This window comes from Thalassophryne amazonica, chromosome 16, assembly GCF_902500255.1.
Source record: "Thalassophryne amazonica chromosome 16, fThaAma1.1, whole genome shotgun sequence".
Taxonomy (NCBI): domain Eukaryota; kingdom Metazoa; phylum Chordata; class Actinopteri; order Batrachoidiformes; family Batrachoididae; genus Thalassophryne; species Thalassophryne amazonica.
This window is the reverse complement of record NC_047118.1, coordinates 74995024-75007285: the sequence shown is the minus strand read 5'-3', so window position 1 is coordinate 75007285 and position 12262 is coordinate 74995024. Positions and strand designations below refer to the sequence as shown.

Sequence of the window (12262 nt, the reverse complement as noted above, 5' to 3'; positions counted from 1 at the left end):
AACTGGAGTCAACGTCTGTGACCGAACTGTAAGAAACCACCTAAAGGAAATGGGATTTACATACAGAAAAGCTAAACGAAAGCCATCATTAACACCTAAACAGAAAAAAAAACAAGGTTACAATGGGCTAAGGAAAAGCACTCGTGGACTGTGGATGACTGGATGAAAGTCATATTCAGTGATGAATCTCGAATCTGCATTGGGCAAGGTGATGATGCTGGAACTTTTGTTTGGTGCCGTTCCAATGAGATAATGACTGCCCGAAGAGAACATGTAAATTTCCACAGTCATTGATGATATGGGGCTGCATGTCAGGTAAAGGCACTGGGGAGATGGCTGTCATTACATCATCAATAAATGCACAAGTTTACGTTGATATTTTGGACAATTGAAAGGATGTTTGGGGATGTTTCAAGATGATAATGCATCTTGCCATAGAGCAAAAACTGCGAAAACATTCCTTGTAAAAAGACACACAGGGTCAATGTCATGGCATAGGGTCAGTGTCAACGAGTAGATCTGATTTGATGCAGGTGTTAGTTTGGGGGATGAAAATTTACAGGGTGATTTCATAATTCTTTCCTCAGAATTGAGTGATTCCATATTTTTTTCCTCTGCTTGGTCTAAAAAAGTAACCATTACTGACTGCCACAATCTTTTTCCTTGATTTCTTATAGTGTTTCTTAAAGCCAGAAAGTTGTCATTTGAAATGACTTTAGTTTTGTGTCATGTCTGTGATCTGCTTTTTTCTACAAAATTAAACAACTGAATGAACATCCTCCGAGGCTGGTGATTCCATAATTTTTGCCAGGGGTTGTAGCATACAGATCATGGAAGGAAAAAAACAAACAGAGAAAAGGAAATCAATGTGATGGACAAAGATTACCTAAACAACATGCAGAGGCAAGGGTTGGGAAAATACATCAAAGAAAATTTGATCTACATGAAATGTACAATTTTTAAAAAGCATGACACACTGTTTAGACTTAAATTTCTTTGAGGTGGAAGACTACTGGCAAGACAACATCAGGAATCAATGCAATCAGGAATTACTGCAAATTATTGGTTGAGTTAATAGCATTTTAAAAAGGAATAGTTTGCACCATCTGTCATGCTTAGTTAATCACAAATACGGGGTAACATGTCACATGTCATAGAATCCAATGGACATAGACATTGCTTGACCTTTTACTTTGGAGACTAAGCATTCAACACAGAGCTATTCCATTTATTAATCCTATTAGCACAACCAATAACTTGTATCACTGTTTACCAAAATTGGAGCAACTTTAACTTTTGACCCCTGTACAAAGTGAAATTGACCTTTGTCACCATTTTTGCTGTTTTTACCCCATAACACCAGAACATTCAGTCATAGATAGTCAAACTATACCTTTTTGGAATCAATATGATCAGACAGTGAGATACAGTTTTCAGTATGACCGGAGCATTTTTAAATTTGACCCCTGTGTAATTCTGAAATTGACCCCTACCGTGGCTGCCTTTTGAAAATTCAAGTAGCCAGTCAGGTTTTTCAAGAGTAATGTTCAAGGAGCATTTGTGCCGAATTTGGCCCTTGTATCACCATTTGAAGGATTGTTTCAGTTATCTGTTGCACTAAGAGCCCTGGATGGAGAATGGACTGAGGTTGCGGACCAAGAAAAAAAAAGATTAAAAGTATGCTAAGGACAACCTGAAGAAACATACTGGAAATGTGCCCTTTGGTCAGATGAGACAAAACAAGAGCTCTTTGTTTACAGAGATGTTGCTTATGTTTGGAAAAAGAAGGAAGAGGCATATAAACCAAGAACACCGCCCCCACAGTGAAACACGGCGGTAGGACTATTATGCTATGGAGATGCTTCAGTGCATCTGGAACGGAAAATCTCAGATGGAAGGAATCATGAACAAAGAAGGATATGTGAAAATTTTGAAAGAAAACTTCAAGCAGCAAAACAGGGTCTGAGTCGTAGCTTTGCCTTCCAACACGGCAACGACCCAAAACATACGTCACTCCTGGTGAGGAACTACCCCCAGAGCATCATAATGACTGGCCTGCACAAAGCCCTGACTTGAATTCTGTTAAGTTTGTAGGCTGAGCTGAAGAAGTGTGTTCTTTTTGCTGAATAACAGTCTGCAGTCATTTGTTGTAATTATCAACAAGTCTTAGACATGACTCCTGAGGAATCCCAGCCCATTCTTCTTTGGTGAATCTCTCAAGCTCACGACAAAAGAAGAATGGGCTGGGATTCCTCAGGAGTCATGTCTAAGACTTGTTGATAATTACAACAAATGACTGCAGGCTGTTTTTTCAGAAAAAAGGACACACAACTGACTATTAGCATGAGTGGGGCTAACAAGTTGCAGAGGGATGTTGGGAAGCAGAGGTGACAGCTATCAAAATCCAACATGGTGGAAAACACTCCAAAAACCGCTAAGTTTCTGTATGAATCTAGGAAACGGCTATTCGCACGGCGGCCGTGTCCATAACTCCCATTTCACTATTTGCACAGCAAGACTGGTGGCAAAACTTGGAACTACTTGTATAAACAAACATACTGCATTCAAGATGTCATAACTCCTGGCAAATTTGTCCGATTTTGATGATTTTTTCTTTTTTTTTTTTTTGAAGCAGAAGATGTCTTCTTTACAGTACACTAATCGATTTCATCATGCAATGAAAAGAGCGTGGCAAGGTGTCAAAGCGAAAATGTGTCACACTTCTAGATCTAGTCTGCATTCTGCATCACAAAATATTTAAGAGGACTTACTATATCCCTAAGGATTACACTGGTGTAAAAAATTATTTAAATATCATACATCCTGTAAGAAAGGGCTAAGAATAGGGCTACAGTGTCTTTTAATACTCTGACACGAGAAGCTTCACCATATACTGCTGTATTATGCAGTTATCTTCCTGTCAATATTAGAACAGCTAAGACTCGAAGATTTTACAACAAAAACCTATCAGTTTTATATGTCTACCTATGTCAGTTTTAGAATAAAATGTTTAATCTTATATACTGCAACTACCATGTTTTTATACATTTATATTAATACTGTAGGTATATTGTGCATATCTTATTGTAAATTGCATGTTCAATTTTAATATGTAATCATCCATTTCATATTGTATATAGCCTCCACAAAATGAGGGCTAGGTTTAAGATTAGTGTTACTTAAACTGGTTGTTGTCAATCTACATTCTACTCTTAACTGTAAACCCTCAATAAAATAAAGATCATTATTATTGTCATTAATATTTTTTTATTTTTACATGCAAGCATACACCACTGACAGGTCTTGCTAGTGGAATGAGAGTTATGGACACGACCATGTTGCTTTAAAGATATATCCCACAGTCCGTTAATACAGAAGGAGAGTATGTCCCACTGTACTTTAAGGCAACACCGGACTATCTCATCTATCTTACAGTCCTTGAACGCAGCAGCGTAGTTACGCGGAGATAAACGGTTATGGCTGAACTGGTGAGTAGTTTTCTTATCCTAAACTTCTTTATTCGATCATAGTTGTTGTAAGCAATTCGGTGTGACATTATTTTATGTCGACGCGCTACATGAAAATTTGGAACATTAAAACGCGACGCCCCAGAGAACCGACTTAAGTCGCTAACTTGGCTACACAATGGGATCTTACGTCAACTGTTTTGTCTGACGCGTTTCAAAACAAACCTTCCACCGTTGTCCGCTAGTCACTAACGGCGATAAAATGATCGCAGAATGTAATGAAAATTTTGGGATTTTCAATCATTATACGCATTTCAGCTGAGCGGACGTGATGACGTCAGTGCTGTGATCTTTTCCTCATTTCTTGGTCGATCGTCGGGCTCCAGAAATAAAATGCAATTGCAGTCACGCTGATTTCACGCAAATAGAAATAAATGTCGCTACCAAACAGCAAAACCTGCTGCTGAATTGCGCCAAAAACGATAACTTGACAAGCGCTGGTAGCAGGCAGAAAAAGAGGTTGTTTAGAAACTCAATATTTTTGGATTTTATAGAAATGAAGCGAAGCTGGTGTTAGGTGTTCTAACATTGTGGTGGATGTTTCTACATTGTAAACCTTTTTTTTTCATGCTAAACTGAATATCAACAAATAACTGATAGCTCAATACTTCAGAATAAGACATTGGTTTAAAATCATATGAAACTAGTTTATCTCAAATTTAAAGGAACACTATCAAATAACTGTACTTAAGAAGCTGAAACATGTATAATGAAAGATACTTCCACAGATGCAGTGTGGAACACATCATCAGTGACGTTCCTGAGATTAGAGGTGGGCGGATCGATCCTAATATCGATACCAACGCTGGTATTGATATTGAACGATCCTCGTGTGAAAAGATCGATACTCAAGCTTTTTTCTTCTCCCACACGCACTGACTGCTGTGCATGCAGATTCATCAAAGTCAGCAGCGCTGCGCTGTGTCACACAGCACGGAGCAGCACGCCCTTGTATTGTGGTTTGTCAGCCCTCTACCTCAGGAGATTTTGTTTTAAGTTGTGTTGAGTGATATTTTTTAAACAAAAATGTTGATTGTGATAATAAAGTATTTTGTTGTCACGTACAATGTTTGGCGAAATTCTATCCTAGGTCTTTTGGATTCTTTGGATCTATGAAGCTTAAATATGAAAAATTTTCTGTATCGATATCGGCGATACTGGGCCTGTATTTACTTGGTATTGGATTAATACCAAAATTCCCGTTATTGCCCACCTCTACCTGAGATCATCAAGGGTCTCAGGTTTTTCAACACCCTCTCACTCAGGTGACCCCACGTAGAGTCCCTTATAGTGGAGCAGATACGTTTGATTTTTGGCTATAATTGTTCACTTGGTTATACAAGCATCAGATTTGGCATGAATGTTCTTCATAAATTAGTGTTTGAGAAAAAAGTGCAGGCCACTTGAAAAGCCAATATGGCGGCCAGGTAGGGGTCAAAGAAGAATTACACAAGGGTCAAAATTTAAAAATGCTCCAATTATATTGAAAAGTATAACACATGATTTGTCTGAGCATAAATATTCCAAAAAGATATAGTTTGGATTATCTATGAATGTTATAGAGTAAAAACAGCAAGAATGGTGAGAAAGATCAATTTCAGTTTGTACAGGGGTCAAAAGTTAAAGTTGCTCCAATCTTTGTAAAATGTGATGCAAATTATTGGTTAATAGGGTTTCAAAAGGAATAGTTTGCAACATGTCACATTAGAGGGTAACATATGTCACATGCCATAGAATCCAATGGACGTCGACATTGTTTGAGATGTACTTTGCAGACCAAGCATACAACACAGTCAAAAATATTCCATTTATTAATCCTATTAGCTCAACCAATAATTTGCACCACCTTTTACCAAAATTGGAGCAAGTTTAACTTTTGACTCCTGTACAAACTGAAACTGACCTTTGCCACCATTCTTGCTGTTTTTACCCCATAACTCCATAACATTCAGTCATAGATAGTCCAAACTATACCTTTTTGGAATCTTTGTGATCAGATACATAATGTGGTATAGCCTTCAATATGATTGGAGCATTTTAAAATTTTGACCCCTGTGTAATTCTTCATTGACCTCTACCTGGCCACCATATTGGCTTTTCAAGTGGCCTGCACTTTTTTCTCAAACACTGATTTATGAAAAACATTCATGCCAAATCTGATGCTTGTATCACCAAATGAAGGATTGTTTCACTTATCTGCTCCACTATTAGTGTGCCTAGACAGAGAGTGGCGACATGACGAGTCGAAAAAAAAATCAATCACGTGACTCCTGGTGCCATCTTGGGTTCATAATAGCGTTTGCTGTTAATCTATCTGCATGTAAATCCAGCTATTTTATTTATTTGTACGCTGAAAATTGTGCATTTGGAGGCACAAATAGACACAGCAAGGGCTTCAAGATGTACAGATTTCCTTCAGCTCTGAACAGAAGAAAAATTTGGGAAAATAAGGTCAACTGTGTGGGATGGAAGCGACTTCATCGTCAAAGCTTTGCAAGATAAATTTATTGTCAGTCCCATGTACAGTAAAACTCACCTAAACATCATCATATAAACCAGATATTCGCAGTCACCGGACAAAAAAAAAGTCCCAAAGTTTTTGTATTGTTTACTATGTAATAAATACTGTATATAACAGATTTTGTACAGCAGATTTTTCGCTCACATCGGTTAAAATGTCCTGTCCGATCGCAGTGTATTTCCATTGAATGTGTCTCATGTGGGACTGGAGTCATTTCCGTGATTAAAAGTCTGACCATTTATTTTTTTCACACCATGCTCAGACTCGGAGCAAAGTGTCAAATCACAGCTGGCTGTGACACTTTGCAGCTTTCAATCGTTCGTCTGCCATCATATTTTAATATTTTTTACAGTGCACATTGATTAAAAAGAAAAGTCCGCACATTTACAGCACAAAGCCGATAAAAGAGGAAAATTTGCACCTTACCTTTTATTTGGAGGTGATGATTGTAGAAAGAAAAGATTGTTGAGGGTCATATTAGTCCATAATAAAGCATAATCCTGAGACTGAGAACTTTAAAACTGTCACACCCCTCATCGCATAACACAGAGTCACAGAGCTGCAGCTGCATAAATCAGGCTTTAAATTAATTATATAAATCATCATAAATTGTAAATTTATGATTAGATTTATGTAAATGGTTTTAAAAAAATGTTGGAAACATTAAAAGTTCATTCAGTAGTTCAGTGCAGTTAGGCCCAAAATGGCTCCATATTCTGAGCTGATGCCACTCTCTCTTTCTAGGCACACTACTCAGAACATTCAGCTCTTTTTTTTTTTTTTACGTTTAACCACATACAGCGACACTTCCAGGTACAGGTACTATCAAAATATATCAAAATAAATATTTAAGCTACCATATTTACATAAATTTACAATTTATGATGATTTATTTAATTTAAAGCTTGATTTACGCTTCTGCAGCTCTGTAACATTAAAACAGCGTGCATGACAGTTTTGAAGTTCTCCATTGCTGGATTATGCTTTATTCTGGACTAAACTGTCCCTCAACAAGCTTTTCTTGCTACAATCATCACCTCCAAATCAAAGGTAAGCTGTACAGTTTCCTCTTTTTCCGACTCCGTGTTGTAAATTTGTGGACTTTTCTGATCCATTTGTAATCGGCATCCGCAAGGGATGGGTATTGATAAGATTTTATCTATCGACCTGATTCCTTATCGACTCCCTTATACTTGTACTACAAATAGGCTTTATAGGTTTTCTATGTCAACATTTTATTGAGTCTTAAATAAATATGAAATTGGTCACTGGATCCTTGATCTCTGGGCATAAATAAACTCTACATGGTGGATCCTTGATCGCTGGAAATAAATAAACAAAATCTGTAGTTCTTGTCAAAAGCATTTCCTTTCAGACATTAATGGCATGAATGTCTCTCCATACATCTGAGCTGAACTCAGCTGGCTGCTGGAGTCTGCAGGTCTGCAGCCGTACAGTCTTGTGCAGCTGCACATCAGCACAGGATGTCTCGTTTTGGGAGGAAAAAACATTTTGATCGATTGCAGTTTATTGTTTGTATTACAGTGTTTGAAAAGAGGTGTCATTTGATTTAAACGACGTCATTTTAAAATTATTAATTCTGACGGGACTCTATATTCAGCAGAGAGCGGCGCAGCGTTTGGAGCAATGGAACTGAGGACGATTCTCGTTTCTTTCTCGCAACAAGACAGGAGTCCCAGTTAGTCACTTTACTCTGCAGAAATGGTTGTTTACAGACCTGCTGTAGGGTGCGTAAACAACATAGAGAAATTGTCTCTTAATGTGCATGTCCAGACTAAGGATGCGACTGATCCAATCCAGTATCAGGATCGGCTTCCGATACCGAATTAATTCAAGTCCCGGAAAATACTGATACAACCTGCAACGTTTCTGATACTGGAGAGGAGCCACTGTGAAACCTCTCGACTGCTGCTGTTGTTTGCTTTCTGCTTTGTTTGCTGCCGAGCATGAGGAGGGGAGGGGGGAGGTTTCTGAAGTCGAGCTGTTTGAGAGAGCTCTCTTCCACAGTCTTCTAAGCCGGGTAGCCACAAATTTCTGCCCGGCTCTTGGCTTCAAATTGTCTGTTCGTCGAGCATGTATTTTCTGAAAAGTAAACTGCATTGTTGCTGAAAATGTGTACTGAAAAGTTAGCAGCTTCGGCGTCCCGAGGCTGTGAAATGCTATGAAAAGCCAGCTCAGAGTGCAGCTCAGGAGGATAGCCGAACAGAGATTCTGTGCCCTGAAAGGGAAAAAAAAATCTCCATTAAATTCCTTCAGTATTAATCCAGAGTTTGTTGTGTGAGCGTCCCATTTAAAAATTTGCGGTTTATTTTACAGTTGAAAGGCATCAAAGTTTGCTCAGCAGGAAGAGCGAGCGAGCGAGAGAGAGAGAGACAGAGGGAGAGAGAGGACTTAATTTTTACTCTTAACACTTGCTTTGACAGTGTAAACATATGTTTCCCATGTCAATAAAGCTCCATTGAAATTGAGAAGGAGACACAGACAGACAGAGGGAGTGAGTGCTGTCTTTTCTCTTTAAGTCTATAAAAATAAGGCTATAAAAGTCCGTAGAAAATAAAAGTACTTAGCCTAATTGTTTCACCAAAATATCATATCTAGGCTTGCATCTTAGATACACCTTCTGGCAAATTGTAGCTGAACCGAGCCGCTGCTCCTCCACATCGAAAGGAGTCAGTTGAGGTGGCTCGGGCATCTTTTCCGGATGCCCCCTGGACGCCTCGCTGGAGAGGTGTTCCGGGCACGTCCCATTGGGAGGAGGCCCCGGGGAAGACCCAGGACACGCTGGAGGGACTATGTCTCTCGGCTGGCTTGGGAACGCCTTGGGGTTCCCCCGGAGGAGCTGGGGGAGGTGTGTGTGGATCGGGAGGTCTGGGCGGCTTTGCTTGAGCTGCTGCCCCCGCGACCCAACTCCGGATAAAGCGGAAGAAAATGGATGGATGGATGGATAAAACAAACAGAGCTCTGGCAGACTGATCTGTCTGGTTACATGTGAGGGGTTTTTAATGGAAATATATTGCAATCGTACAGGACATTTTGTCTGATGTGAGTGAAAATCTGTTAAACAAAATCCGTTATATATGGTTCGGCTGACTTAATTTTCCCAAATTTTTCTTCTGTTCAGATCTGAAGGGAATCTGTACATCTTGAATCCTTGTTGTGTCTATTTGTGCATCCACATACACAACAATGTCACGTCACTGTTTTTTTGTTGTTGTTTTTTTTCCCCCTCCCTGCTCTTCATGTCAATACTCTCTGAATAAAGGGACTCTAACACAGCCAGGTTTGATCAGGCCCTGGCTTGTGCTCTAGCAGCAATGAGGGGTGTCCCAGTACACCGAAGTCACAGTTCAGTTCACACATTGGTTTAGAACGCATGGTTTGGTATGAGTTCAGTTTTTGAAAATTCTTCATATCTTTATTGAAAATACATCTTTATTCATGTGGATGAACTATTTTGGTGGTAGAAATGGGTGTACCGATGTAAATAAATGCAAAATAAAATTGCTCACAATTCCCAGTTAGATGATTTCTGTCTTCATGTCCAAAAATATTTGTCACTAAATGAGACATTTCATGCCATTTGATGTTATGCATAGTTCATAAATAATGCTTTAAAGGTTAGAAACACATGAATATTGGATGGACATAGCGTTTGCTCCCATTTTCAAAACTTTGGGCCGTGTCACTCCATGACACTTTAGCCAGCGTATGCTGACAGTCCCGTTTCCACCAAGCAGTTGCGGTCGGTACTGCACAGTGTGGTGTGGATCGAAACAGTTATGGTGCCCTGACACTTGCACAACTTTGATCCGCACACTTGCATGCAGGTGTGCAAGTGCGTGGATGGTGCCATCGTCGTGACAATCCCACCCAATGTCTTCCCAGCTGCATGCCATGCTTTGTTCCACTGGCTGCCACGTGTTGTGCGCTGGATGCTGCGCATATAAAATAATTATTTTGTAGGGGATTAATCATTTTCTGTCCGAGTTGGCTGTTAAAAATGGCTGTAATCGCTTCCGGAATCACAGAGGAGTGCTCCAGCTGCTGCTTTTCACATGCACGCAATTAATAAGGTGGAGAACGTATTTGGAGCCATTTAAAAAGGTAATTATTTGTCCTGTTTATATTGTAATAGCTTGGCAAAACAGTTGCATGTTCATCCCTTCTTGTGTGCGCAGCTATCATGTTTATGATAGATGTAAGACTTCATTATAATCGTTCAGATGAGCTGCTCTCTGATGTGTGCGCTGACACAGTCACTCGCACTCACGCTGTTTTTGACTTGTTTGCAGATGTTCACCTGAAGTTCACGTCATTAATGCATGATGGAGATTTTGAACATTTCAAAATTTTCTTTGTGCACTTGCACAAAGCTGTGTACAGTTTACAACAAGTTTGATACGAGTTTACTGTCGTGCACACCAGAGTGCGTGCAAGTGCGCGGATTAAAGTCATGCAAGTGTCGGGGGGCCTTTAGTCTGGCTTGGATTGCATTTCTATCACCACTAGAACCCTTTTGTTTACCAGGTGGAACACTTAAATATTGACGAGCATGTCATTGAGCGCACGTACACTGTAGCACGGTATCTCTTCTCCACACGGAGGCAAAACAGAGTAATTTAACATTATGTATATATGTGTGTGTGTGAGATTTATATATATTGCTCATTATCACACAATGTTCTGTTTGTCATGTTGGTTTAAGAGATATTTCCATAATTCTCAGATAAGTGATAGTTATGAGACTTTTTTAAAACAGTGTGTCGTAATGATACACCACTACATTAAGTACTTTGTCACATTCACACCTGATGTAAAATTCTTTAGTCTCAGGGGTTTCATTTTGGATTTATTTTTTTTGGAATAAAATTTAAATACAGTACTTGCATTTTTATTCTGTTTTAAAAATAGTCAAGTTTTTATTTGAGCCGATTGTCACACACAAAGTGTGTTTAGGCAGTCAGGATCATTATTTGTTGTGTGTAATTCTCAGAATTCCGTGACTCCAGCAATGAAACGGCGCCGCATCATCGTGTCAGCTGGCGCGCCTGTGCCAATTTACTCTAACAAGGTGAGCTGTCGCTGCCAAATGAAGCTTCAGCGCATGAGTGCTTTAAGATGACGCCACATGGTGTTCTGTTTTTATATGAGAAGCCTGTTAAATTAAAAAAAAAAAATTACTTTTTTAAAAAAGCGATAATCCTTGTGTGTGTGTTTTATATAACTTTATAAGTTTATAGTTGTGGAAAGAATAGGTCAAATGTCAAACATTAACATTTGGGGGTGGGGGGTTGACAACCACACCTACTTCCTGTTTTAAATGTCACATATGACATGATGGGTAAGAATCAATCTTTAGCAAGGGTAACCTGCTCCATTCATAGTGAAGCCCATAAAAACTATTTACAGAATCTACAAGAATTTTCACTGTGCCCAGTGGGGTCATTCCATCTGAAATCACCCAGTTTTGAAAAAAAATTCCCAGGTCACCCCTCAGCTTTATTCTGTCAATTTTATACGTTAATCACATTCCAAAGTTAGGGTGAAATGCCAAATATTAGGTCTTTATCTTCAAGTTACAGCCTTTGGAAATGTTTGTGAATTTTTCACATATCCTGAAAACAGTGTTTACCACCAACTTTGCAAATTTAGTAATGAGCTCTCTATATGCCTCACAGCTTTGAAATTGCTCATGCCACGGTAACATTTGGCGTAAAGTTTGGAAATGTTGGCAGTTTTGGTGTATCTAGTGTGATCTGCCTTTCAGAAAGGCCTCAAAATGGTAGAACTCCCAAAATTTTACATTTGGTTTGTATTTGCAGCATATCATCTTGAGATATGTAAGAATATATGGTAAAAAAAAAATATGAATATGATAGTCACCTGCCCACATTGACACATGGGGTGATGGAAATTGGCATATTTTGACACTTTTTCAAAATTATTATTTTTTTCAACAACTATAAATTTTGTTAAAACAACCTGGTGTATCATTTAAATGTGTAAATATGTTTCATTATATCACAAACCATCATACAAAAAGCTCTGTAGCTATAGTTAGTATATTTCTTTGATTTTTGAACTAATCAAAGATACGAACGACATGGGTTTTCTACCATTTTGAGGCCTTTGTGGAAGGCAGATCACACTAGATGCACCAAAACTGCCACATTTCCAAAGTCTACACCAAACG

General features: G+C 38.9%; 1 protein-coding gene across 3 annotated transcripts in view; it reads left to right on the top strand.

Annotated features, from left to right (window-relative positions):
* Positions 1–3436: 3436 nt before the first annotated feature.
* The window catches only part of LOC117528281 (NFATC2-interacting protein-like), a 36382-nt gene continuing 27556 nt past the window's right edge, over positions 3437–12262 (top strand). For 2 of the 3 annotated variants that reach the window (XM_034190896.1, XM_034190895.1), the window contains exons 1-2: positions 3441–3488; positions 11063–11140. In XM_034190896.1, coding sequence (XP_034046787.1) covers positions 3477–3488; positions 11063–11140 — 90 coding nt within the window. In that variant the 5' untranslated portion in view covers positions 3441–3476. Of the gene's footprint in view, positions 3489–11062; positions 11141–12262 lie in introns of all 3 variants that reach the window. The other variant, XM_034190897.1, reaches the window with a different exon arrangement.